Here is a 24,485-nt window from a genome sequence, read left to right as displayed (position 1 = left end):
AGCTACTGCATCTGACAATACCCTTCAAACCTATCCCCATCTTAAACCTGCCTCAAAATTTTCTTCCCAGTCAAGCAAGACTAAGCCCACTTGATCCATTTTCCCAATCACTGGGTCCTCACAACAACCAGATGCTTTTAGCAAGGCACAACCACATGCTTTTATTCCACCTTCACCCCACCTTCTTCAGTGCCTTCCTGGCACCCCGGCTCAATAAGCAGACTCTCCAGCATATGTCCAGAAAGGTTACAGTTACATGCAAATATCAATCCATATACAAACTGGCATGATCACTGATATTATATGCCACATAAACAGTCTATAATAAACACAAAGTATGTATGTCTGTGTGCATGTGTTAAAACTAAAATCTCTCCTTTCCTTTCTCTTGTGGTTTTCCAAACGTATACATTCTTTATTCCATAAATATGCATTATGTAAAGTGCAGAATAATAATACAATGAGGAAAACTGTATCAAACTGGTTAAATTTCCCTTACAATACTTCAGGCAGCATTTTGAATGCTGTATTTTGCTCAGTGTGAATATTTGAACGTTGAAGATACTTTCTAAAAACAATATTTAAAAAATTTTTAGACCTCATTTTAAGACTTCCATACAATATCCCAGTGTGTTTGTATAATACTTACTGAAAAGAACAACAATGCAAAACCCAGGCTTCTGTTCAGAAAGTGCACAAAGGAAAATGTTACAGTGGCTAGTCTGATTTTGCTTCAGTACTTTGATACATAGTTGATTACATATATCTGACAAAAGTAAGCCTTCTATAAAGATTTTCTATTAAGGGGTTAGGAAGCCCAAAGTAATAAACAATTCCCAATGTCATAAATAAAATCCATCCACTTCTGCGATGAAACATCACCTTTCATTTTTTGTTGAATAATGTGGCCACCATAGCTCATTTTCTCTGTGGCAAAGCTTTATGCTCTAATTCAGAAAAGTATTAAGTTTTGTCACAAAAAAAAAAAAAAAAAAATAGTGCCTGGTCATGTTGCAATGTAAGTAGGAAACAATAAAAAAAAGTAAAATTTGGGAACAAATAAACTATGAATCCTGCGTACTTTTGCCACTTCACAAACAATAGCTGTCAACTCAAACAGCAACTGCAAGTATTTCTCTTGTCAAAGTCCACTAGTTAATCAGATGGCAGTCCTCAACCCTGAAAGGTGTTTGAATGCTGAACTCCTGGTAAAGAACCGGCACCTACACTACCTACCTTCTGCACACGGAGGGGACGCATTCTCTCCCCAGATAGGCTTACACCAATAACAAGACAGTGTGAGGCACCTGGCATCAGTTTGCATTCATTGGGGTTTTTTAGGTCAAGAGGAGCACCAGTTTCAGATGGGTCTAGACAGCTCTGGGTGGAGCCACAGGGATGTCCCTGCACTGCACTCCAGCGCATCACGTAATAGGAAACGTTATTCACCTGGGTGCGGTGCAGCCCAACTACACACAGACAGCTTGATTTCTAATCACACCTGAGCTAATAAGTCCTCCTGAGACTTATTAGTGTCAGCTTGAGCTGTCTGGAAACGTCTTGCCCATATTTAAAAAAACTCTCAGTCTTTCCTCTGAAAAGGTCTAGTGCATCCATGAAGTAGAACAGACGTCTGTAAAAGCACCACAGAAAACCTCAGACTCTGTTTTCGTAATAGACTTACTAGAATTTAGAAGCTAAAGGCTCTGCAGGTGCTGTGCATGCTTCAGCCTGGGGTTTTGATCAGTGAGCAGGGACAATTTTCTCTCCATTGCTCCTAACACCTTTTTCAAGCTGCCTAGGAGGTACTTCCTCCAGTGCTCCTGCAGTGCTCAGGCAGTGCTCAGTGCTCAGGCAGCAAAGACAAAGAATAAAAACCAATAGGCAAACAAGTAATTAAAGCCCAAGTCTATCATAATTAATAAGTATAATGGAGATCAGTTAAGAAGAAAGTTAACTGCTCGACCAACAGGAGGCTGCTTTATACTCGAGCTTCTTATTCCTTCCTAGGACAACAGCCTACAAACTAAGGGATTAAAGCCTACTGCTGTAGTTAAAGCATTACAGTTTTCTAAAGTCAATTAGACCTATCATTTGAATGCTTGATTTTGCAGCTCCTTTTAATGAATTTTAATTTATTTGTTTGTTTTTAATAGTGTATTGACAAATATTGTCAAGCAGCAACAAAAACCAGTTGAGAACAAGCACTGTGATTACATGCACCAGCTTTAACTGCATCACATCCCCAGTAGCTATTTACTTTTTTCAGATACCTGAATGGCAGGGTATGAAGGCTAGTGAGCAAAGAATGGTTTTATGGTTAAGGCACTGAAAAATAAGGTTGTCTTCTTAGAAAGAGTATTATAAAAAAAAAAAGTTGAGTGACTATGCTTTTCTACTCCTCCTTTCCTTTCTTTAAATGGTGGTTAGTAAGACTCCCTTATCCACAGAAATTTTGGAAGTCCTAATGAATATCTGCAGAATAATTTATGATCATGGATGGAGAAAACTACTTTAAAGCAATTAATTTTTATTTGCTTTCTTTTGTATAGTGCATCTGAAAAAAAAATGCATGTTGCAAACTGGAATTTCTACCTACTGTATAGAAAGCAAAGGAATACAGAGCACATGGCTATGCCATGTTCTCTCAGAGCTTTCACTACTGAACAGATGGATTTAAATGGACCTGATTTTAAAGGAAAAAAAGAAAAGTAAAACTACCACACATCTGATAATTTCCATAGAACTAATTATTCTTTGCACTCTTTTCCCTTAAAAAAAAAAAAAAAAGGAAAAGAGAAAAACATCAAAGTGCTCGGCATTATCAATGAAACCAGCCAAAACCTTTTACACCTTTCTTCTTAAAATCACTACAGTGGCAAAATATTCTGGAGCACTTTTTATTACTTCTATTCATACAGGAAAAAAAAAGGTAATGCACTTGTTTCAGATATTGTGTTACGTGGCAGTCCTCCTAGGAGGTAAGTGCTGTTGTGACAGAAGCAAATCTCCACAGCATCACTGATGTGAAAGAAACCCTTTCAGTTTTCATCAGCTGAGATGCTGTTCTATGGTGAGGGGTTTGGCTAATTTTTCTCCTGAGGCTGTTGTATCTTGCTGCAGATCCAGTATATGCATAGGAGAATTGTCGACGTTGTCCCCACATCAGATAGAGAAATGCATATGACTCTTAGGCAATTTTCTTTCACGCATTCATAGAGGGAAGGTTGCGGTCAGAGGAATTGGGGCATGACTTCTTTACTTTGTTCTCCCACTGTAATCTCAGCCCCCTGAGGTCAGTGTTGAACAGCACTTCTAACCTGAACCAGAAAACTAGAAAGCTGGTCAAGGAATGAATGTCTGCAGTGAAGATGTTTTTTTACATCATACACCCTTTAACTTCATACCACAGCCATGGAACTGATCTTGAAAGAAAGCACCAGAAATACTAGAAAATGGAATGATCTCAATTCTGCAACAAGTAGGAGGAGGTTCTTTGTTCCCCACCTTGTTGATTTCTGAGGTCACCCTCACTCAAGCATAAACAGCTGAAAATACATCCGAACTTTCTACCTGCATTTCATGTGCTATGTTCGAGTCATCTGAATATCAACCCAACCAGCTTTGAAGAGATGCTCAAACTGCAGTAGAATAGGTAATATTGCTTCCACTTGCGTCAATATTGGATGTTAGCAACTCTATGTGAATCACAGCTCAAATTCTCAGATGCAACATGCTAAATGCCTTGCATTTACCTGCTTACACCCACAGGTAGTAGCCATTAGAAGTTACTGTTTGTCCAAGATTTGAAATAGCATCCCAGAACTTGTTATTTTGATTTCTGCAACATGTGACAGTAACATACACCATCAACTGATTAGAGGAAATGAAGAAAACAGGAGACTTTAATTACAGTTTAAGTAGAACTACCCATTACAGTATAGAGACAAATGAGTGAGCAGCAGGAAGCACCCAACAACACTTTGAAAAAATATTATGAACAACTGAGGTAGAGTTGTCAATTTTAATTGCTATCTATGTTAAAGCAGGGTACTGGCTTTGCGGTTGTGTCCCACACGTCATTGGGAACCCAGGAGTCAGGTGCTTGATAAGCAGAATCACCCCACAGTGTGACGTCAGAGACAGATCTGTTGTAACTGGAAGGAATAGGGCATTACTCTATATGCTGCAGCCCACGAGTCTGCCTCTAGCCTTCTGGCTGCTGCAGAAAGAGCAGAGACATGGCTTTCCCCACCTTGTCAAGAATCAACCTCCTGAACATCCCTCTATGCCCAGGATAGAAGAAATAAATTTGTGCCAGCCACTCTGCAGGAAAACAAGGGACAGAAACAGCTAAATACTGCCTTGTCCTTGGTATGCCGAGTGTAGAACTAAGTATAATGTCGCCCTTTCCATATGAATAGCACCATTTAAATGAGTGCACATTATTGTATAGGGATTTTATTGAGATGCATCTGGCACAGTCAGCACATAGTTTTAGTGCTCTTTTTTTTTTTTTTTATTCATGACTGTGGCAATACTATGCAGATAAAGCAGAGGCACTCAATAACAAAATCCTATCCTTTGCCACTGCACAGTGAGATGTTGAATTTGGATGGAAAGCGGTAAATACTGTGGCCTCCAGCGAATGAAGAACAGTGATCATCCAAAACTCTTTTAACTGTATGATGACATTATTCTTAATGATTTTTGTTTCTGAAAAGGTATTTCAAGCAAGACAGGTTTCCAATCTTGGTTCCAAAAATGGAGATATGTATGACCATGACTTCAGTGCCTCCACTGCTATAGCTATTGTACCTATTTGGTTAACAAGAGAGAAAAAGCCACTGATAGGACAAGTGAAACATTTACCTTCCTTTTACCTCTGAAACATTTTCAAAGACCAATGAAGATTAACAAAGAAATTTACTTAGGTTAGCGAGAATAAATGGTGAGTAATTACTGTCTTTTAAAAGACATTTTTAAAATACAAATACTCTCCTTATTTCCTACTTAAGCATTTTCCTATTTACACGCGAAAAACCATCTTCGGCCAAAATAGCAATAAAACAAATTAAATAAAATTCACTTTTCACCTCCGTGGACTTGCATGTGGGCAATGTTTTTCTGTTGTATTTATAATGCAGTATGTGAATGAAAAATATCAATTCACATATGAGCTTTTAAATTGCAAGTATTGTCACCTTTACATATACAATTCCTCAAAGATGCATCCTGAGACTTGATGAGGCGGCAAAGATTGAGCAGCATGCAGCTTGACATGAACATGCAATACTGTGAGTCACTTGGTACAGTAAAATCAGTCTCTATCTAGGCCTGTTGTGGTACAATACCAGCTAGGAGGAGTCCGAACGTGTAGAGAGGGAGGAAAGGTACTTTTGCTCCACTTTCCACGAGCAGAGAAAAAAACAAAAGTGGGAGGAAATATACTCAGAAATAATAATTTATTGGATTTTGAAGGATAAACAAAACAACCAGATTGTTTGTAGGAACAACTAGTCTTAAAGAAAGCAAATTTGTACTTGCTTTTTGGTATGAGTCCTTGTAACATTATCAAAGGTCAGCATCTCAGTCTTTACTTGGGTAAAGACTTTCACTACTTTACAGGGTAAAGACTGAGACACGGACAAGGCCTTGAGCCTGCTATTACTGAATTGATACAATTTTTGAGTGACTGAGCTTTTCATTAAATCTATTAAAATACTGAAAGGTGTCAGTAAAACTGTACAGTTCAGAGAGTTTGGATATGAAATTGAATGTTAATATTACCCCTAAAAACTGAACAGGCCATTTGCACCTTCTATTTTACACTGTTGATAACTGAATAGATCCCATTTACTAAATAATCATAGCGAAATTTTCTCTCCAACACTCATCCTAGCCAAGGGCAGTCTTTCTCCTTATTGAAAAGACCTCAGGGCTGGGGTTGAATGCTCCAAACAAAAAGGGTTGGGTTTTTTAACACAACTGATATTCCAAGACATGACAACTAAATCATGAGCCCGATCCTGCTGTTAACATTGCACTTCACCTTTAAGAACATTTTGTAATCTGTTAACAGCAGGATGGGAATTTGTATAACGTGTATTAATCTGTTTATCTCTCAAATTATCCCTGGACCTTTTAAACTAAAAATTGCCTGCAAAGAAACAAAATCTAATCTAACTTGCATCCACTGAAAAATCCTTCATGTTTCTTGTACATGCCAAACTATGAGATATCAGGGCAGTAAAACCAAAATTGTCCTGTAAGTGTTCTTTCGGGTCCTTGTACATCCATCATAAATATGACTATTTGGCTCCTGTTTAGACATTATCTTCTTAAATCCTCATTACAGTATCGCCAAAAATGGAGCAAAGTCGAGTGGACACAGCTGAAATGGCTGCTGCATGATGAAGAAGAATGAAAATAAAGGTAATTTTGTAAGTATTAACAGACAAATGGTATCCACAAGCCTGGAAGAGCAGGGAGAGGAGCGCATAGTGAATACTATCAGTATAGCATATGGAAGTGCAGGAAGGGTCTCTATAATAAAATTGAAACTACCTTTCTTTTTTCACCTTCTGTAGAACAGAAGAACTTTTAGTAATAAGATCCTGAAATTTTGGTATCTTAGCCACAAAATCTGAAGCTCATTTGCAAGACATCTGGGTACCAGTACATTTACCGGCTTTGCTCTTTCCTCCTTCTACTCTACTTACGCAAATCCCTCTGCACACAGGCTGGATGCTACAGTGAGCAGAGCTTGTGCTCTCTCTAGAGAAATTTCAGAAGCCTTTTTCCTTCCCATCTGTTATTCAAATCTACCCTAATTTGTTCGGAGTTGAGCTTGTTCTCGGAAGGACAGTATTCGCCCTACAATACAACAAACTCAAAGTTCAAAATCTCTTCCCTCCTAAAGCAAAGGTTTCTTCTGTTACAAAACAGCTTTGCCACGCTGAACCTCATTGGGTGGCAGGGCCATGCGCTGTGCTCCAAGGATGATGGTAATAGTCACTATGGCATTGAATGCAGGCACTGGATACTTCCTCACGTCACTGAAGGGAACTACAGAAGATAGGCCATGAGATCTCATATGGAGCACAGCAGAGCTGTCCTAGCTCTCAGGCATTTTAAAATCAGTCTGGATTTAAAATACGCAGAAACCCATGGTGCTGCCAAGGCCCTGCACCACAGCAAAGGATGTGAACTGGCAGGAGCTTTGTGTTGTACCCATAGAAGTGGAAAGACTGGTGAGAAAGCCTTGCTCCAAACCCCATGCCCAGGTGGACAAATTTCCCTGCTGGGTGCTGTGAAGCGTGATTTTCACTTTCTCTCTAACAAATTTATCTGAAAGGAAGATGCGAAGAAAGAGCTGAAGGAGGAAGGAGGGGCATAAGCAGATGGACTGTAGCAGAAGCCATGGCACTGGCAACAGGAATTTTCCCATGCCCAGGTCCTCTGTGGGCTAAGAAGAGGAAATACAGGTTAGAGAACTCTGTAACAGGATCTTCTCTAATTAGACAACTCTGTGTCTAGGAGCAAGAGCAGTCTACCCAGTCATCAGCCATGGAATATTATTACAAAATGGTGTCTCTTAACAGGGCTATTAAAGGAAATTTATGTAATTTATGACCTCAAAAATAGTGTGGCAACAGTTTGCCCAGTTATGAACAAAACAGAAAAAAGAAGACAGGAATGCAAAAGCACACTGATGTAAAATGAGCTTGTAAAAATATCTGAGCTTTTGGTATGAAAGCATTGAGCGTGTTAGAAGACCTGACTCCTCTTAAAGCGTGGGTAAGATTGGAGCCTGCGAAGTACCACACTCCAGACACTCCTATTTATTAGCACTAAGACAATTGTTAATGTAGAACTGCTCACCACTAATTTAAACAAATTGCATATAATTAGTTCCTATAAACTCTCCAGAAAACACTGCTTTACTACTCAGCTGCCTGATTGTCTCAGTGTATTCTCAGTTCACAAGGCTCAGGCGCTTACAGAGGGTACTATGAACACTGAGCTTAGTATCATGGAGATTTTTGGCTTAACTGCCCTCCTAAGACAAACAGCACTGAACTTAAAGCAATAATTTTTACATTCCCTTTCAGTGATGGACCTTTATTTCATACTTAGCTGAGTGTACTGCAGTTCACTGGGCAGCATATTGCATACTGTCCATTCCACGAGTGCTCTCTGAGAAGCTTCGTAAACTCACCATTACATATAACCTTAAAAGAATTAAAATTTTTAGCACTTTTCCTTGAAAATTACTGTCAGTATCTACTGATGCCACTTATTTCTACACTAGCCAGATCTTTCTGTACTGGATTAAGAAAACAAAAAATAAAAAATAAATTATAGGACTCTGTCAGCAATTTAGGATACTGTTGTTGCACATTTACCCTCAGGGAGAAAGTATTAGTGCCATGTATTGGGGCAAGGAGACTACCAGGTGATCCGCTTACTAATTTGTATACTGCAACATTTGCAGCTTGAACTTTCATTCCCTGATATTCCCTTTTTAGAAGTATTTTTCAAAAGGATTAGAAATTCCTGCCAACTCAGCCTTTCATTTCATAAATTTGCTTTAAGGTCCCCCATTGAAGACACGTTGAAACTCATGAAATCTATTTGTGAACCAGTTTGTTCTGGTCTACACTGTTGCCTGTACTTGATAGGGCAATGAAAAAAAACAAGAACTTTAGGATTCTGAGAAAAAGCTCCATTCTTTTTAGAGGGGAAAACCCAAGAGGACTGTGTCCACACAGGGCAAAACTGCTGTTCTGTCTCAGCTGTTCATTTGCTGCTTGTTCTATTTGGTTTCTGTAGACTTAAATTAGTTTCATTATACATTAATGTCCTTGAATGCAAAGTGGAGAAGACATGCTTCTTCTGCAAGTTAGTCACTGTAAGTTAAAATAGACAAGATGGAGCAGACTGAGGCTGATGCTGTAAGAATTATTCACATAATAGTAGATTAAGCACAGAACCATTTATCTGTACAAGAAAATTATTGTCTTCCACAGAAACGGAGGCCTCTCTTTGCAGAGACCAAGGAGTGGTGGATTAGCAAGAAAGAATTTGAGTATTTCAACCTAGCTAGATTTTAAAAACCCAAAACAGTGTGACAAAGCCAAAAAAAACCCCCAACCTTCTCCCTTCTTTTTCTCTGAAGGCAAAGCTCACTTCCATCACAAGAATGGTCCCAATCTCTGGTCATGGAAAGCATGCTCCCTTTATCCTCTGGTAAAACCCTTCTTTGGAGACCTCTGATGACCTAATCTGACAATGGAGCACTGCAGCATAAAGCAAATAGCAAGGAACTTCCAGAAGGATTAAAGCTGGTGTTTTCAGGTAGAATGTCAAAAAGAAAGACACTGTAAATGAGAAGACACCAAAGAACTTAATTTCACCAGCCTGGAAGGGGGAATGAAGAAAATACATTTTAATTCTTGGAAAGAATTTTAACACAGTTAGTCTGTCCCAAATCAGCTTAATTGTCATGCCATGTGAAAGATCCTAGTCATGTTACATTAATGTGCTGCTAACTGAAGAAATATTTTCCAAGATACCTGATAAATGGAGAAGTATTTATATTTTACTCTCTATTACTCCTCTATTGCTAAAGAGACTTTACCAGCTTAAAAGATTTGACTCAACTTCCAAATTTACAAATTGGTTAGAGTGATTTCAGAAATTCCAGCTCTTCATAAATGGCCCACATGCTGAACACAGCCCCCCATTGTGCTCTATTCTAAGGCAACACAAAGCTATGTCCCATCATCAGAGCTTTTCACAATTGGCTTTATTGTAGGCCTTGAAAACATAAAAATCTCTGTTCTTGTTAAATGCAACACCCTTCTTAGTCCCAGATTAAGTAATGATACTTGAGTTTCTTCTGATTTTTAATTTTTAAAGGAACAGTTACTTTGAGGGGTTTTCAGGGAATTCATGAAAAGAGGAGAATCCACTGGTTAAATTCAATCTTTTCATATTTAGCAGTAAAAGTAAGAGTAAATATACCCTCTGCGTCCTCAAAGAAAAGAATCAAGAGATTCCAAGTGATGTAAACTGATTTTCCCTAAGACTATTTAAAAAACACAAGCCAAACCAAAACAAGCAAACAAACAAAAAACCCACAAACCAACAGCTTTATGATTTCTTATTTTCATTAATATAGGCCAAATACACACAAAGGTACTGGAACATACTGTCAGACTATAAGCCAGATTCTTCTAATTCACAGATCATGACCAGATTTAGCCTGCCAAAATATTTAAAGCATCAATAACCAGTAAAAATGTTTCTTTACTTGTGCTCCTCACAACTATATAAGGGAAGAGAGGGACTGACAGTCATGTGGAAAGAGATATGCACCCTTTACTTCAAAGAAGATCAAGAAGTACAAGCAGCAGCGACTCAGGTCTATGTCCATATAGCTCAGCAAAGAGAAGATGGGTGTGCTGTAAAATGACAGGTTACTCAGATGACCGATACTGTCAGTCTCAGTGCACATGTTCACACAAATGAAGGGGTGATCCCTAGTAAGGTCAGTGAGAAGGAAAGCAAGTACAAGTCAGTGAAGTGGAAGAAAAAGGTTTTCTTTAGAAACAGAGGAAACCTCCTGTCCTTCAACTTTTCCTTACACTGGACCTGCACCTTCTTGTCAGAGAGAAGAGAAAGGGGAAATCTGTTGCTTTCCCCAGCAAGACTGAGCATCCCTTTGTGTCTGGTTTGCCCTCCTCAGAAATTCTCAGTGATGCGTCCCTTGCTGTCTCAGGTCTCTGCTGCTCAGCTGCCAGACTTACTCCAAAGTGAGGGGTATTCTGGTCCCTTTCCTCCATGAGCTTTTCACAGGGTTAACCAAGAACCCGTGGAAAGACCCTTTCCAAGTGCTCCTTCCTCAAAGGATGAAGCTGGGATTCAATCTTTCTACTGAAGCTCTAATATCCCCTTTGCTTGGCTGGGATGGTGTCATATGCTGTTTTTAGTCCAGGTGTGCTCCCACACTGAGGCTGGGTGCACAATTAAATCACCCTACAAGCACAGCTTGCACTAACTTTCCTTAGCGGAAGTGAAAGGGGATTTTCTGACCCTCTTTGGCTGTGCCCATACTCCTAAACAAAAGAAGTGCTAGACCCCTGGTCATCCACACTTGTTCCTTATGTCCCAGGGGGTTTTGGACGACTTCAGCTACTTCTCTCCAAGCCAAATCTGCTAGGGAGGGTGGTAACTGCAAGTAATGTGGACATGAGCCAGCCAGAGCTATTTGGACTTGGGTCAATCCCTGGCCCTTTTTAATTAAGCAATATAAATTCAGTCTTAGGTTCCTGAACAACTAGAAGGAGTTTAAGGTAAGGGAAGGATATTAATGCCAAACTGAAGGTGGACAGTTCTTACTCACAATTCTTACTCGCCATCTGTTAATGAGAAGAAGAGATTGGCTCTACCTTTGAAGTTACTTTATGATCTCCAGTAATAAGCTTCTTGACACAGATTTATGGTGATCTGCTAGGTCTGAATGGCATCTAACATTCTTGGCTTATTTGACTGTGGACTTAATTAGCTATTGGAAAAAAAAGGCAAGTTAATATTGAACCTATACTACCTTCCTTCACAGTTCTAATGCTTGTAAGTGTACAGAAATGCCTTTGAAACCTCCTGATAGAAACAAAAACTACTCAAATGCTTCCAGTGTTGGATACCTCTGTAGTTCATACTGCCCAGTGCATGGTGTCTGAAACACAGATTTCCAAAGTTTAAGATCCATAGAAACACGTAACACTACATTTTAAAAGTTGTAATTTTTTGATGCCGTTGTTGTTGCATTTGTTGTTTTGTTTTTTTTTTCTTTTTGATGGAGGATAATACATTTCCTCCCACCATCAGTTACTGTGGCAACTACACTGACTGTCTCAGTTGAGCTTGAGGGCCACCCTCATGAGTAGGCTTGTGTGCCATCTCTCCTGCAAGTGAGCCTTCAGGTGCTAGCCCAGGTGGCTGGAGCACACGTAGGACTCTACATGCCCATGCAGGTCCGAACCAGCAAGGGTTGCCTGGCATGCTTGCGCAGGCAGCTTGCAGAGCATCTGCACGGCAGCAGGCGGGCAGGCAGTAGGCACTAGATGCTCACCCTAAGGTCACCCTGGAGGCCACTGCTCCGGAGCTGTGCAGTGACAGCTGGTAGACTCATGAGAGTGTGGGAGCACCTTCAGTTATAAAGCAAAGCGACATTTACAAGGATATCTCACCTTTGGAAAGATAGCTATAAATGGAATAAATTGAGAGAAGCTAGACTCTCAAATGTAACTCTCTTAGATGTCCTTGGGAAAGAAACACTTCTAGAAATAGATGTTTTCTATGAAAATGTCCTTAAATTTCATATCTATTTGCTCTCCAGTTGATAAGTAGCTTAAACAATTTCTAAATTCTGTTTTCCAGTAGGACTCTCTATCACTAACATGTCTAAATGACTACAGATTCCCTTAATCCCTTTATTATTTACTTTATAATTTCTTTTGTCATTCTGGTTTTTCAACTCCCTCTGAGAATAAGTGGGAGAGAGAGCATCCCACACTATTCATGTATCATCCACACAGCACTTGAAAAAAATCTCACCTAATGTACTAACATCGCATTCTGACTTACTTTTGTTCAAACTTCATCAAGTTCCACCCCCAAATTCTTAACCTATATATAGGACTACAAGGGCTTAGTATTTATGTTTTCTTCATCTTCCATCTTAAATCTACTAGCGGGTATTCTTTTTGGCAGCCAAGTTAGACCATAGTCACTCCAGCCAGCCATGGAAAGCCAAGGAAAATGGGCCACGGCAAACAATGAACCCTCACATTACCATTTCTCCTGATATTTTATTACAAGATTTAACCTACCCTGCACAATTTACAGCTTACTTCTGCCCTGGTTAAAAGGTCCTGAACTGCTGCCTCCACTTCCATCCTTCTAGCAGCTGGCACACTTGGAACAAAATTATTCTCATCCAGCATCTAAGAGGCCATGAAACTAAGTAGCCCTACAGTTAAGCTACCATGATATTTGCCTGCATAACCTTAGGTTCAATTATTTTTTCTCAGTAGTATATGACAATGGTCAAAATCAACATGTGTGATGTTGAAGTTCTAAGAAAGCCAACATCTTCTAAGATACACTTTCACTGAAATCTTCAATGAGTAGGGAGTATCTCCTGTGGCCCACAAATCACAGGACTCATCTCCACTTCATGTCAGTAATATCCCACATACATCATCTCTTATAAACTGCAAAGATGAACTAGAACACAAAATCACAATGACTCCATTTCCATTACCATGGCGCACATTCCTCCTGCCATGAGTAAAGTCATTGATTTTACCCAGATATGTATCACCTAGGAAACTACAACAGCTTTTTTTAATCTTACATTTTTACAACTCCACAAACATTATCAGGGTTTAAAGTCCACTTCTAAAACAAATTAAGGCCTCTTTCAAAAAAATGTGTGTCTTCAATATAAGCACTTCATAATGACACATTTGCTGTAAAACAATCCCATACTGTTTTTAGGTTCCCTATTCCATGGAAGGGTCCATGCTACCAGTTTCAAAGGTAAAAATATTCATCTCTGAAATGTTTCAAAACTTTGCGCAAGTGGGCAGAGCTCAACACTTCAGAACACAGGGTTTAATAGCACATACAGTCACTGATTTTGCCACAGGGTACTATAGCCACAGGCTTCAAGGAGGCACGTAGCACCCATGTGAGCAGACAATGCCAGGACTTGGAAGCAATTCTTTACCATTTTAAGAAAGAATTGCTTAGCAATATTATCCAGAAAACTTCCCTGACAGCTCAGGAGTCCTGCTTCAACAGCAGAATCCCATATAAAGCAGTTTATCCTCAAGCAGCTAATATCCTCAAACAATCCTCAAAACAAATGAAAGGGACAACATTTGTTCTTAGATCTTCTGAACCCTCTCACTGATTTTACTGTCTTCCTAGTCAATCAGTTGCTTTACTGCCTCTGCATTTATGTACTTCTTTCTGCTACTGTTCTGCTACTGTAAATGAACAGAAAGTGGGAAAGCAATCATTCATACAGCTCATGCCAATAAAACAAGAGATAGTTCATCAGCCTACCCTTCATCCATCCTAAATGTCTATTACATCAGCAATAATCTGTACAGTCATTCTGCTCACTGCCACGAGCTGATTAGTCGAAGTGCTGGAGAGAACTTGAAAATATCTGACAGAAATATAATTAAGGGCTACTTTTCCTCAGAGACCCTAAGCCGAAGTAAAAAGGTGAGATGCCTGCACAAGCAGTGAGTGAAAGAACTGAAAGAGATGTGAGAGGTTATAATGGAGGAGACAGTGTTTGGGAAGGGTCAAGGTCATATTCACAGAGATAAAATAGGTCTGAGTAAAACACAAGACTAGAAAATGTTGGTACTGAAAGTCCGTATAACCTTATTTTTTGAGGCCGAAAGTCTCTTTCATACGAGGACAAACATAAAAAAGAAAAAAAAAGATTTATACTGACAGGGACTGGAAGGAAATCTCTTGGGGGCATGAGGCTGTACAGATTTTAATCCACCTGTTAATCCTACCTTAAAACATCGATTTTAGTGAAAGCTGAAAAAGTCTAAGCCACAAAATTGCATCTGTGTTTTAGACATCTTAAAGTTAATTCACATCTGAGATCTTGGGTTGATCTCCCAGTGGGATAATCTGCCTAAATCACGTTTAGGTTCAGTTTCTCAGGGACTGTTAGTAGTCTAGGTTTGACTTGCAATTTTTAGTTGCAAGAAAATCAGAACTGTAAAGTGTTTTTTTCATATCATGAGCACCATGAATTAATAAGCACTACTATTAATTTAACTCTTATTAAGATATTCCTGAAAGGATACTCTATAAGTTATTATTATACTAACGCTTTAGCTGTTTGGGGTTTTTTTTAAGCATTTCCCTACTTCATATTTTTTTCCACATCTTTTTCTACATTTTCCACTATGTTTTGCATGGGTAGTTCCTGTTCATCTCATTCAATGTCAGTAAATGTATCTGTATTAGCAATGAGTGATATGTGTAGAAACTACTGGGCACTAGGAACGCTCCTTAATGCACTTCTCTAATGAGAAGCATGAACTGGGAACTGTTTAGTCTGGGCATTTTGTCTAAGTGTAGCAGGACATGCTTAAAAATACATTTACTGAAAGAGTAACAAGTCTGGCAAACTTGCCTTCTTTAAATTAACATTTTCAGCTCAAACCTCATTAAAGGGCAATGAAATTCCTGTATATTTCCTTTGCTAGCATTGGTGAGAACCAAGAGATTCATATGTAAACAGAACTCTTTGTTTTTATACGCAAGCTCTCTCTCCTGTTCAAACCATCCAACACTGTTACAAAATCCTAGTTTTCGGTCACAGTAGAGCTTAATTCTTTAAAATCTTGTTCAAGGGAGAAATACTCTGCCTCTTCCCTCAAGAGAAGGGACTTTGTGAAAACATGCCCTTTGCGGGAGATACTTCCTTATCCCATAGGCCTAGAAAATCCACAGGAATTAACTCCTTTTAGCTGGACGAAAGCACAGCATGCAAAGGGATGTGTCAGCTGCTGCCTCATCTTTGCCTTCCAAAGCCAGAAACATCTCGTATTCTCAGCAAAGGCAACTTACATTGCACAGGAACTGGCATGATGAAAATGCCAGTTTTTCTGACAGTTCAAGGAAGGAGAAGGCACCGTGAAGGAAATGCTCTTCACCTTATAGATGAGATATTCACTCCTGAAAAGCTCCCCATTAACAGTAATCACAAACACATAACAGGAATAGCCTCTGATTTTCAACAAGAGAAGTACCAGCAAGTACCCACTGAAAAGACAAATCCTTTCCATGCAGCACACGGTTATGTGGAGCTCACTGCCACGCCAAGCTTTTGATACCCAAAATAGAAATGCTGTTTGACAAGTAAAGGTGGCTACTACGTACAGTGGCCTTAATTAAAGCTCCAACTTAAGACAGTCCAGTGACAGCTGAAAACTGAGAGGGCAGATTAGGGGAAGGATCAAACCTAGATTTGCCCAGTGTCTTGATGTTTTCCTACACTACCTAAAGCCCAGAGCTGGAGACAGGGCATGTTGAAGAGCTAAGCCATGAGTCTCACACATTCTGTATCCTCACTGTGTTCTTATCTTTCCAGATGACAAAACTGTATGAAAAAAACATGGATGATACGATGAATTTTCAGGGAAGAGCAAAGTCCATTCCCTTATCAGCTCAGTGAAATACAGGAATCTACTTAAAACAATTTTTTTATAGAGGATTACAGTTTATTTGTATCACTATCTGTGAGAAAAAGCCAAAACAATTCCAGTGGAATTAAAACATTTAACCTTTGGTTCAGTTCTGGTCTGATGGGACCAGCTTAATTTTAGTGCCACAAAATGATTAAGCCAAGCAATTTCCAAGATGCTGCCTTCCATAGGCAAAGGTTAAACTTGCTCAGTGCAATTCCTCATGCTGTTTCCAGTTAAAAGTAAAATGAGCAGGTGTCAGAGTGAAAACACAAAATACGGACACTAAAATTACACCATGAATTTCTGCTAGCAACTGCATGCACTTATCGTCATTTGACCCACACAACCCAATATTAACTCTCAAACTATTAAAATGTTGATTATGTTCACCATAGTATGTTGCCTAAACTACTGCATTGAATTTTATTGCAGATATTATTATTATGGCTTCTCAGTGCTGTCTCATCAGCAACTATTTACTTTCCTTGCTACTATTTAATGTGAGTGTTTCTAACAGCATATGCTACAGATACACCAAGCCTGCATTTCATTTCTCCATTAAAAGCATTTCACTCAATTATTTCTAAGGTTTTGCCCTCAAAAAGGTTCCCTTCAAAGTCAGCATGTTCCTGATTTGAATAGCAACTTTGTTAGTTACTTACATGCTATTTACCTTTGCTGCACAGTATATTAAAAAGAACACGACTGACTTACATTTTGCTCGCTGTGAGTTCAGTCCATCATGGTGCCAACCACCATCAGCTCTCTTTGCAATTATAATTTTCAGTACTTTTGTGTGGCTCAGAACCTCTAAGGATCCACTTCAAGAACACGATAAATAACTTTTTAAATAGCCAGTCTGAAGATGAATATACTCCTTTGAGCACATTAACACATGGTCTCCAATAAGAAAGATTTTCTTCCCAGGCGCTTCATTCTTCTGACAGTAGAAACACTCTCTGTGCAAGAAGCGGGCTCTTTCTGAACTAAACATGGCCCCAGCCCTGTGAAGTTCATTTCCAGGTGCACTGTTTTTCTACCATATACACTCTTTCTGTGCAGTGGCAAGTAGCTCTCCGGTAAATCAAACCTTGTGCTACACCACAGCAATTTTTTTTCACAACAGAGACAGCAAAATTTTAAGATCATGCAATGTTTTGTTCCTTGGTAAGTTGTTCAGTAAACTACTAATTTGTCTTTGAAAAGCTATCATTCACTGAAATGCAAAAAGCAAACAAAAGGACCAACACCAAACTTGTGCAATGTTTAGACATTGCCTGCGATTTTTAACAAGCAGGAAAGCAAGACATAGGGAAGTAACAGGGTGTCCAAAATCCCCAAAGCTGTCTGAAACAGAATTAGGTATAGAAACAAATCACTGCTCTCAAAGTAATAAGATCATCCTCAACTGAATGAAACCTGCTCCAACAGAATGCAGAGCTCACAGGCACATTTGGCAAACATCTGTAAATATTCAGCAGAGTTTAATTTGCGCACAGCCACTTCATTTATCATCCTAGACTTGTAGCTTTTCATACTACATGTTGAGTGCTTATACGAAAAACCTCAGTAGTGATCCCACCGACTACAAAATGCCACCTCAAACTCAGAGTAATGCCCTGATTCCTATTTCTTTAGCTTTATGAAGTCCTTTGGAAAAACCAGTTGCCAGTTTCAAACAATTCTCTCCTCTCCAGATTATATTTTTATAGGCATTTACTGGACAGAAAATTTTTGCAAATGAACAAATTCTGAACATCTAAACCACTCCTTATCTAAACTTGAAGTCAATAGGAATTTTAGCTCAAAATTAATGTAGTTAACATAATCAAAGCAGGCAAGCAGAATAAACATGAAACTCGAATGAAAACTGCATACACATAAATATTTAAACCAATGATATCTGTAAATATATTTTTCATATTTCCCCTAAGCCTAAGTCATCTTTTGTATATTTGGATTCATTTATAAATGGCCTGTCATTAGCAGACATTGAACTAGGTATAAGCATTTTATCACAGTAGGGAGATACATGTGCAGGCATAAATTTCACCCCTTAACAAGTGGAATATGCAATTTAATTTGATCAAGAATAATTAAATTTGTATGAACTCAGGAAATGCATTCCATAGAGGACAAAACTTCTGTAGGTGAAATACATGTAAACAGGCAATTTTACATTTGAGCGAGAGAAGCCACCGCAGCTCCATTAACATTGGAATTATGGTATTTAGGCAGTCAGAGCTGCTTTCCAGACCCACGTGAAAGAAACTTCAAGGACCCAATCCTGCAGCTCTTACTGAGGCAAAATACCTTTTGTCTTTTGGTGGCAGGTTTGTTTTCTATGAGTAAGGAGGGCAGTGGGGAGGCCCAGTTTTCTTAGAATTCAGACCAAGACACACACTATACATTTTATGGGCAGGACCCAAGCTTCCATTTCAAACAGATCCTTGCATGGCTGTGCTTAGAAACTTAACCAAAGTGATAAGTGACCATGAAAGAACAGCCTGACTGTTTTATGGAGTTTAACAAGGGACTATGAAGAGATCTCAGTTCAGCCACAGCTGTATTTCAGATCTTCTTCTTTTTAAATAGGTTTTGTATTTGAGATTGATATGGGATTGATACTAACAGAAACTAAATTCCCTTATCAGCAACAAATATATAGTAATGCCAGTTTCCCTCTACGCTCCCGTCAGCATCCCTGACTGAGTCGGAGAGACACGTCTCCTTGGAGGTAAACGGAGAGGAAACCTGATCGGTCCTCTGTCTGCTGGGTTACTACCAGGAGTGAAATGTGATAGCAGTTCCTGCTATCTAGTACTCCAGCCAACTAACCCATCTCCCATTGGCACCCTAACAGCTGTCCTTAAGTAAAAAAAATAAAATGAATAAAATAAATCTTTTAATTTGCTGTATTTAATTCAAAAAAACACCCAGGGATTCTCTCCTTCCCCATTTTCCCTCAAGCCCCAAACCCTCCCCATGATTTAACCATTCCCTAACTGAATGTACCCAGTTCAGCGCCTCAAGGCATGGGGGAGCCACCAGGATGGCATCTTATCATTACAAGCCCTAGCTCAGACCTTATGGTTTTGAGCAACTTTTAATTCTTTGTGAGAAAAAGTCTGTTTTCCCTCACACTTTGTGAAGTCCTCTCTGTGTGTATGACAAGCTGGAAGGGCAGAGTTAGATGGGAAATATTGCAAAAGTAGCTGAGGCCCCGGGAAGCTAGCACATTGCAATTGTTTTCATGCTGGACAGGATGCTGCAGATATGTGAAGCTCGGTCACTTTTTGTACTATTAAACTCAAGAAAACTCAAACAAATTCAATCAGTGCAAGCAAAGCCACACTTATTGATTCTCAAAGTTTTTCTCCTTATGAAGAAATGTGAAGAGGTAAATAACTGTAGCAAACAAAGGCAGCTCCTCTATCTGGGATACCAAATTAGAAGCAAAGGGGTTTCAGCCAGCTGCATTTCTATGATTGGTAAAACAAAGCCTCCTGACGCAACCGTGCCAGAGACTTGCACACACCCCACCGGACACCCCATCCCTCTCTGCCTAGCTCTCCCCTCACTCTGGAGCTCTGCCTGGTGTCAGTAGCCCCGGCAGGGCCAGAAGGGACCCCCGGCATGCAGGGGAGCCCCGGGAGGAGGTCATGCAAGAAAGGGAGGGCTGCAGCCAGAGGTGGAGAGGAATTGCAAAGCAAGAACATCTGGAAATGAGCCACCCAGTCCCATTTCTGGAAAAAGACCAGCTCTTGAAAGGGACGATTAGAAAAGTGCAGCAGGCCGAAAATAGCTAAATGAACTGAAATTACAGCCGCCGTGAGCTGCCTCACCTGCTTGATTTTCCGCACGGTTGGATCAGCGGCAGCTGCTCGCTCGTGCGATGTCTTTTGAGATCAAAAAAATACAGCAGCTCCTGAAAAGTTTGGCTGGAAAGGACGCCGGAGAAGGGCCTGGGAGGGGTAGCGGAGCCCCTTGCCGCAGAGGGGAAGAGGAGGCGCCGGCTCCCGCAGGCAGAGTGGGGAGCCCCACGGGTCAGGGCACCGGACGAGGCCGGGCATCACGGCACCGGCTCCCGGCGCTCCCGCGGGCGACTCAAGCCTATATGGAGATGATCTACCGGCGGAGCAACAGCGCCTGTGACCGAGCTACCAGCTAATCCGGCCAAGCGGATTATTAGCCTCCCCAGACAGCTAGCCGCAGTTTAGCGCTTCTGAGAACGGGGTGTCAGGACAGGGCATGATGCGGCTTGGCCGGGATCACGTCGGACCGGAGCTGAGCAGCGCAAACTGTGCGAGCGGGGAGGGTAGCTGCAATCCCCAACTCCACGCTCCGTGTCCCCCTGGCACTCCTTGGCAGCGATTCTCCAGCCCGGCCCCCCGGGTGTTTGCCCCCCCCCCAGTCCGCCCCGCTTATTCTTCCGCCCTGAGCAGGGTGGTGGCAGGGTGTAATGCCACTTCTGCCACTAAATCCCACTCGTCCCGTGCGGAGGGGGTCGAGTGCGGCAAAGTCCCTGGGGAGGGGGAAAGGTGTGCTGCGGGCCCTGACATTCCGAAGGACACGTCTCGGTTTCAGGGGCCGTTTCCTTACTAGGGTCCCCTCCGCAAGGAAAGGACACGGGCCTTTGGGGAGTGGGGGTCTGGGGGAGGGTATGTTTGTCCGGCTCCCCCCCCCCCCCCCCTCCAGTATGCAAACTGAAAGGTCTAGAAACCACACACAACACACCCCAAGCCCTTCCTCCGGAGCATAGCAGCTCGCCCAGAGCACCAGGGCGCTGGAGCCGGACCCCCCCGGGGGGAGCGGGCGGTGGCAGCAGCGGGCAGGGCAGGCAGAGTCACTCGGCTGTTCCGCTCTCCTCCTGCGGTCACGGCCCCCGCATTCACAGCCCGGGCAGGGGGAGAGGGGGTGTCCCCAGGGGCTGCGAGAAGGTATCCGGCTGCCCTGCCCCATCCCTCCCCGGCGGGGGCACAAGGCTTGGAAATTGCCCCCGGCCGGGGGAGGCGGCTCGCTGCAGCACCAAGGGACGAGTGAAGCAAAGGGCGCTTTGCGGGAGGCTGAGCGCAGCCTCCGGCGGGGAATTTCGGCCTCTTTGGTATGCCGAGAAGTGGCTGCTCTTTGCTGCAGCGGCAGCGGCGGGGAGGAAAGGGGCGACACGAGCTGGCAAATGGGAGCGGGGGACGGGGGGACAAGAAAAAATCCGCCGAGGTGCCCACCTCGACTCTCTGCACCGGCCCTGAGCTGGGCAAAGCCGGAGCCGGCACCCCGGCTGCCAGGGAGGAGAGGGGTGCGGGCTGCCAGGGCTGCTGCTTGTTGATGTTGGGGTGTCAGAGCGGCAACGGAAGCCTATGATCTACTACACTGCAGTGCCAGCGTCAGGAGCCTCCAGCTCGGGAGCTGCCACTGCAGGGCAGCCGGCACACACAAACCAGGGCGCACACACGGCATCCCTCCTTCCACCCCTCCCTCCCGCCCCTCACAGCCCGGGCTCCAGAGGCTCTCGCCTCCTCAGGCACACAAGTGCCTGCAGACAGCCTGCCGGCCGGGGGGTCCGGAGCCCGGTGTAGGGGGGGCGGGGAGGGCCGGTGTTTCCCCTGAACACCTCCAGGCTCTCCCGCCCGCCGAGCATCCCTTCTCGCCCACCTTGCTCGCCAAGCCGCGGGCTTGGCCGCACGGTAGCCCCGGGCAAGAGGGATGCAACAGCAGCAGCAGCGTGACACCCCGGGCCCGGGCGGCCCGGCGTACCTACATTTGCATTCCTTATGTAATGCACTGCAAGTTTCCCCCTCGGAGCCGGGCTGAACCGAAGCGCATGATTCTGGCTGCCAGGCAGACACGGAGATGGACGCAGAAACACCGGCGTGTGCACAGAGGGGTCAGCCCGGCAGGGAGAGGCGGCGGGGCGATGCAGCCGCCCAGGCGGTGCTGCCGCCCGGCATCGCGGGCTGAGCTGCCGTCTGGGCACAATCCCCAAGAAAGTGTCCACCCGCTTCCCTCACCCACCCTGCACCTTCCCGGCCTAGGGTCCCGGGGAGTGAGTGACAACGGGGAGCCCCCGGGCCGGGCGATGCCGGGCTTGACTCAGAGAGCAGAGCGAGGCGGGGGGGTGGGAGTGCGTGCGTGTGTGGTGGGGGGTGACATATTGCAAGCTAATCAGAAAGTGCTGTGCAGGACCTGAGCCCCGGCACACTCGCCTACCGCAGGCAGGGCCGGCTCACACCAGCCCGGAGACCAGGGCTCCTCTTCCTAAAACTGACTGGGGGTGTGCACAGGGGGCTCGCATCGGGGACGGGAGCAGAGGGAAGGGGGGCTCTACCGGCTTCCCCTCAAGAAGGGTAGCGATACGAAAGTTTCCTCCTTGGAAATAGCACATAGAAACTAAGAGATGCAGGCTAGGCTAAGGTCGCCTTTGACTATTTTCTTTTTTCTTTCTTTTCCGTGGTGACAGTGGCTGAAGCTAATCCAAACCGCTCCTTGCTTATTCATACACGTATGCACATGCATGTCCGTGCTGGCCTCCTTCTATTTCCCCCTTCTCCCCTCAGCAGGATTGCAGATCTACCTCGGCGAGCAACAGACAGGGTAGCATAAAAGAAAAACAACGCAGTGCAATGGATTGCTTACCAGTTTGGTTCTTGTTTTTCTTAAGACTCTTGCCACAAAGACACTGCAGCATATGCGATCCTTTGCTGAAAATGTTCCAAAGAAACCACATTGATTTGGGCGAAAAGCAATCCAGCAGCTTATACACCCTGAGAAAGAAGAGATCCTTGTGGTTGCATAATAATAAATTGAGACCAGTTCTCCTGAAGAGGGGCACCAGTTTTATCATAGAAAAACCGATTATATTCCGATCTTCTCCCAGTTTTTTTTCCTCACGTGGTATATTTCTTTGAGACTTTTCAACGGATGCTTTTTTTCAGCCAGGCTGAATGGTTATTCCCCCTAGATCAACACCGGACTATAACCAAAAGCGTGGAGAGAAAATAAAATAAATCCCTTTTTTTTTTTTTTTTTCAGCGAGAAGCCAAACGAAAAGTAAGGTAGTGAAATCCCAGCCGAGGCCAAAACCTCATCCGAGACACCGGCAGAACGCGGAAGAAAGATCCCCAGAGAGAAAACCATAGCCTGGTACTTGACTGCTAGGAGGATGGGTGGATCTGCAGAACAAAAGCCACGGCAGGATCCATCCTACTGAGCGACTGCCATTGTGCAGCCCCGCGGCGGGAGAGCGCACCACCAGCTCCCGGCCGAGCCCGGCTGAGGCGCACACACCGCTGCCGGCCGCGGGCGCGGACCCCGCCCGCAGCCCCCGCCGCTGCCCCGCAGCCCCCGCCGCCGCCGCCGCCCCAGACGCCGCCCGCCCTCGCCCGCGCGGGCCGCTCGCCTCCCGGCCCCGGCTGCCGCTGCGCCCCGCACCGCCGCGCCGCGCCGGAGGCAGCACCCCCGCCCTCCCCGCGCCGCCCCGCGCCGCCCGCCGCAGCCTCGGCGCCCAGTCGCCGGCGGGCGCCCGGGGAGGAGGAGCCGCCGAGCCCCGCCGGCCCCGATCGCCGTCACGTACCCACGTGCGGCACGGCCCGGCACGGCACCGCCCGCGGGGAGGACGGGCGGGCTGTCCCAAAGCTGCCCCGCTGCGGAGTGCCCGCCCGACCCCTGACATCGGGCCCTCCCCCGAGCCCGTCTTGGTCATGCCGTGGTCCCGAGGAGCGCGAATGAATGGCCAACAGGCGGGAGCCGCATAGCTCAACCTGGAAACGATGGTGATTCTGGATGCTGTCCCTGCTGGCGTCATACCTAAAAAGTGTGCTGGTGAGGTTTAGGGACTGACCCAGCAGTTTGGGTGACACCATGTGCAGTGGAGCCCTGGTCCATGAACTGGGTTCCCAAGCACCACAAGTATCTATGGAGGCAATGCAACGAGGCAAAAGCACCTGCTGCAAAGCCAAGTCAACAGGTCCATGGGCAGACAGGTCAGCTCCCAAGCAGTGCCACACACTGCTCTTGATGGTTCCACTTTTCACCAGCCCTCTATGCAGGAGGGTTATGCTGAGCAGGCCTGCAATGGTGGCAGCCATGCATGGCAGCAGTGGCACTGGGAGAGATAATAGATGATGCCCATATTCTCCCTCTTCCCTTTAGCTGCTCTGCTGGACTTTGTGGGTACTGGAACATGTT

General features: G+C 43.7%; 1 protein-coding gene across 2 annotated transcripts in view; it reads right to left on the bottom strand.

Moving 5' to 3' along the window:
* The window catches only part of FGF14 (fibroblast growth factor 14), a 397,509-nt gene extending 373,914 nt beyond the window's left edge, over positions 1-23,595 (bottom strand). The window contains exon 1 of one of the 2 annotated variants that reach the window (XM_030473576.1): positions 22,935-23,595. In XM_030473576.1, coding sequence (XP_030329436.1) covers positions 22,935-23,142 — 208 coding nt within the window. In that variant the 5' untranslated portion in view covers positions 23,143-23,595. The remainder of the gene's footprint in view (positions 1-22,934) is intronic. The other variant, XM_030473602.1, reaches the window with a different exon arrangement.
* Positions 23,596-24,485: the final 890 nt, after the last annotated feature.

The sequence above is a fragment of the Strigops habroptila genome, chromosome 2 (assembly GCF_004027225.2).
Source record: "Strigops habroptila isolate Jane chromosome 2, bStrHab1.2.pri, whole genome shotgun sequence".
Lineage (NCBI taxonomy): Eukaryota > Metazoa > Chordata > Aves > Psittaciformes > Psittacidae > Strigops > Strigops habroptila.
The sequence above is the reverse complement of the archived record's forward strand: the minus strand, read 5'-3'. Positions and strand labels throughout refer to the sequence as shown.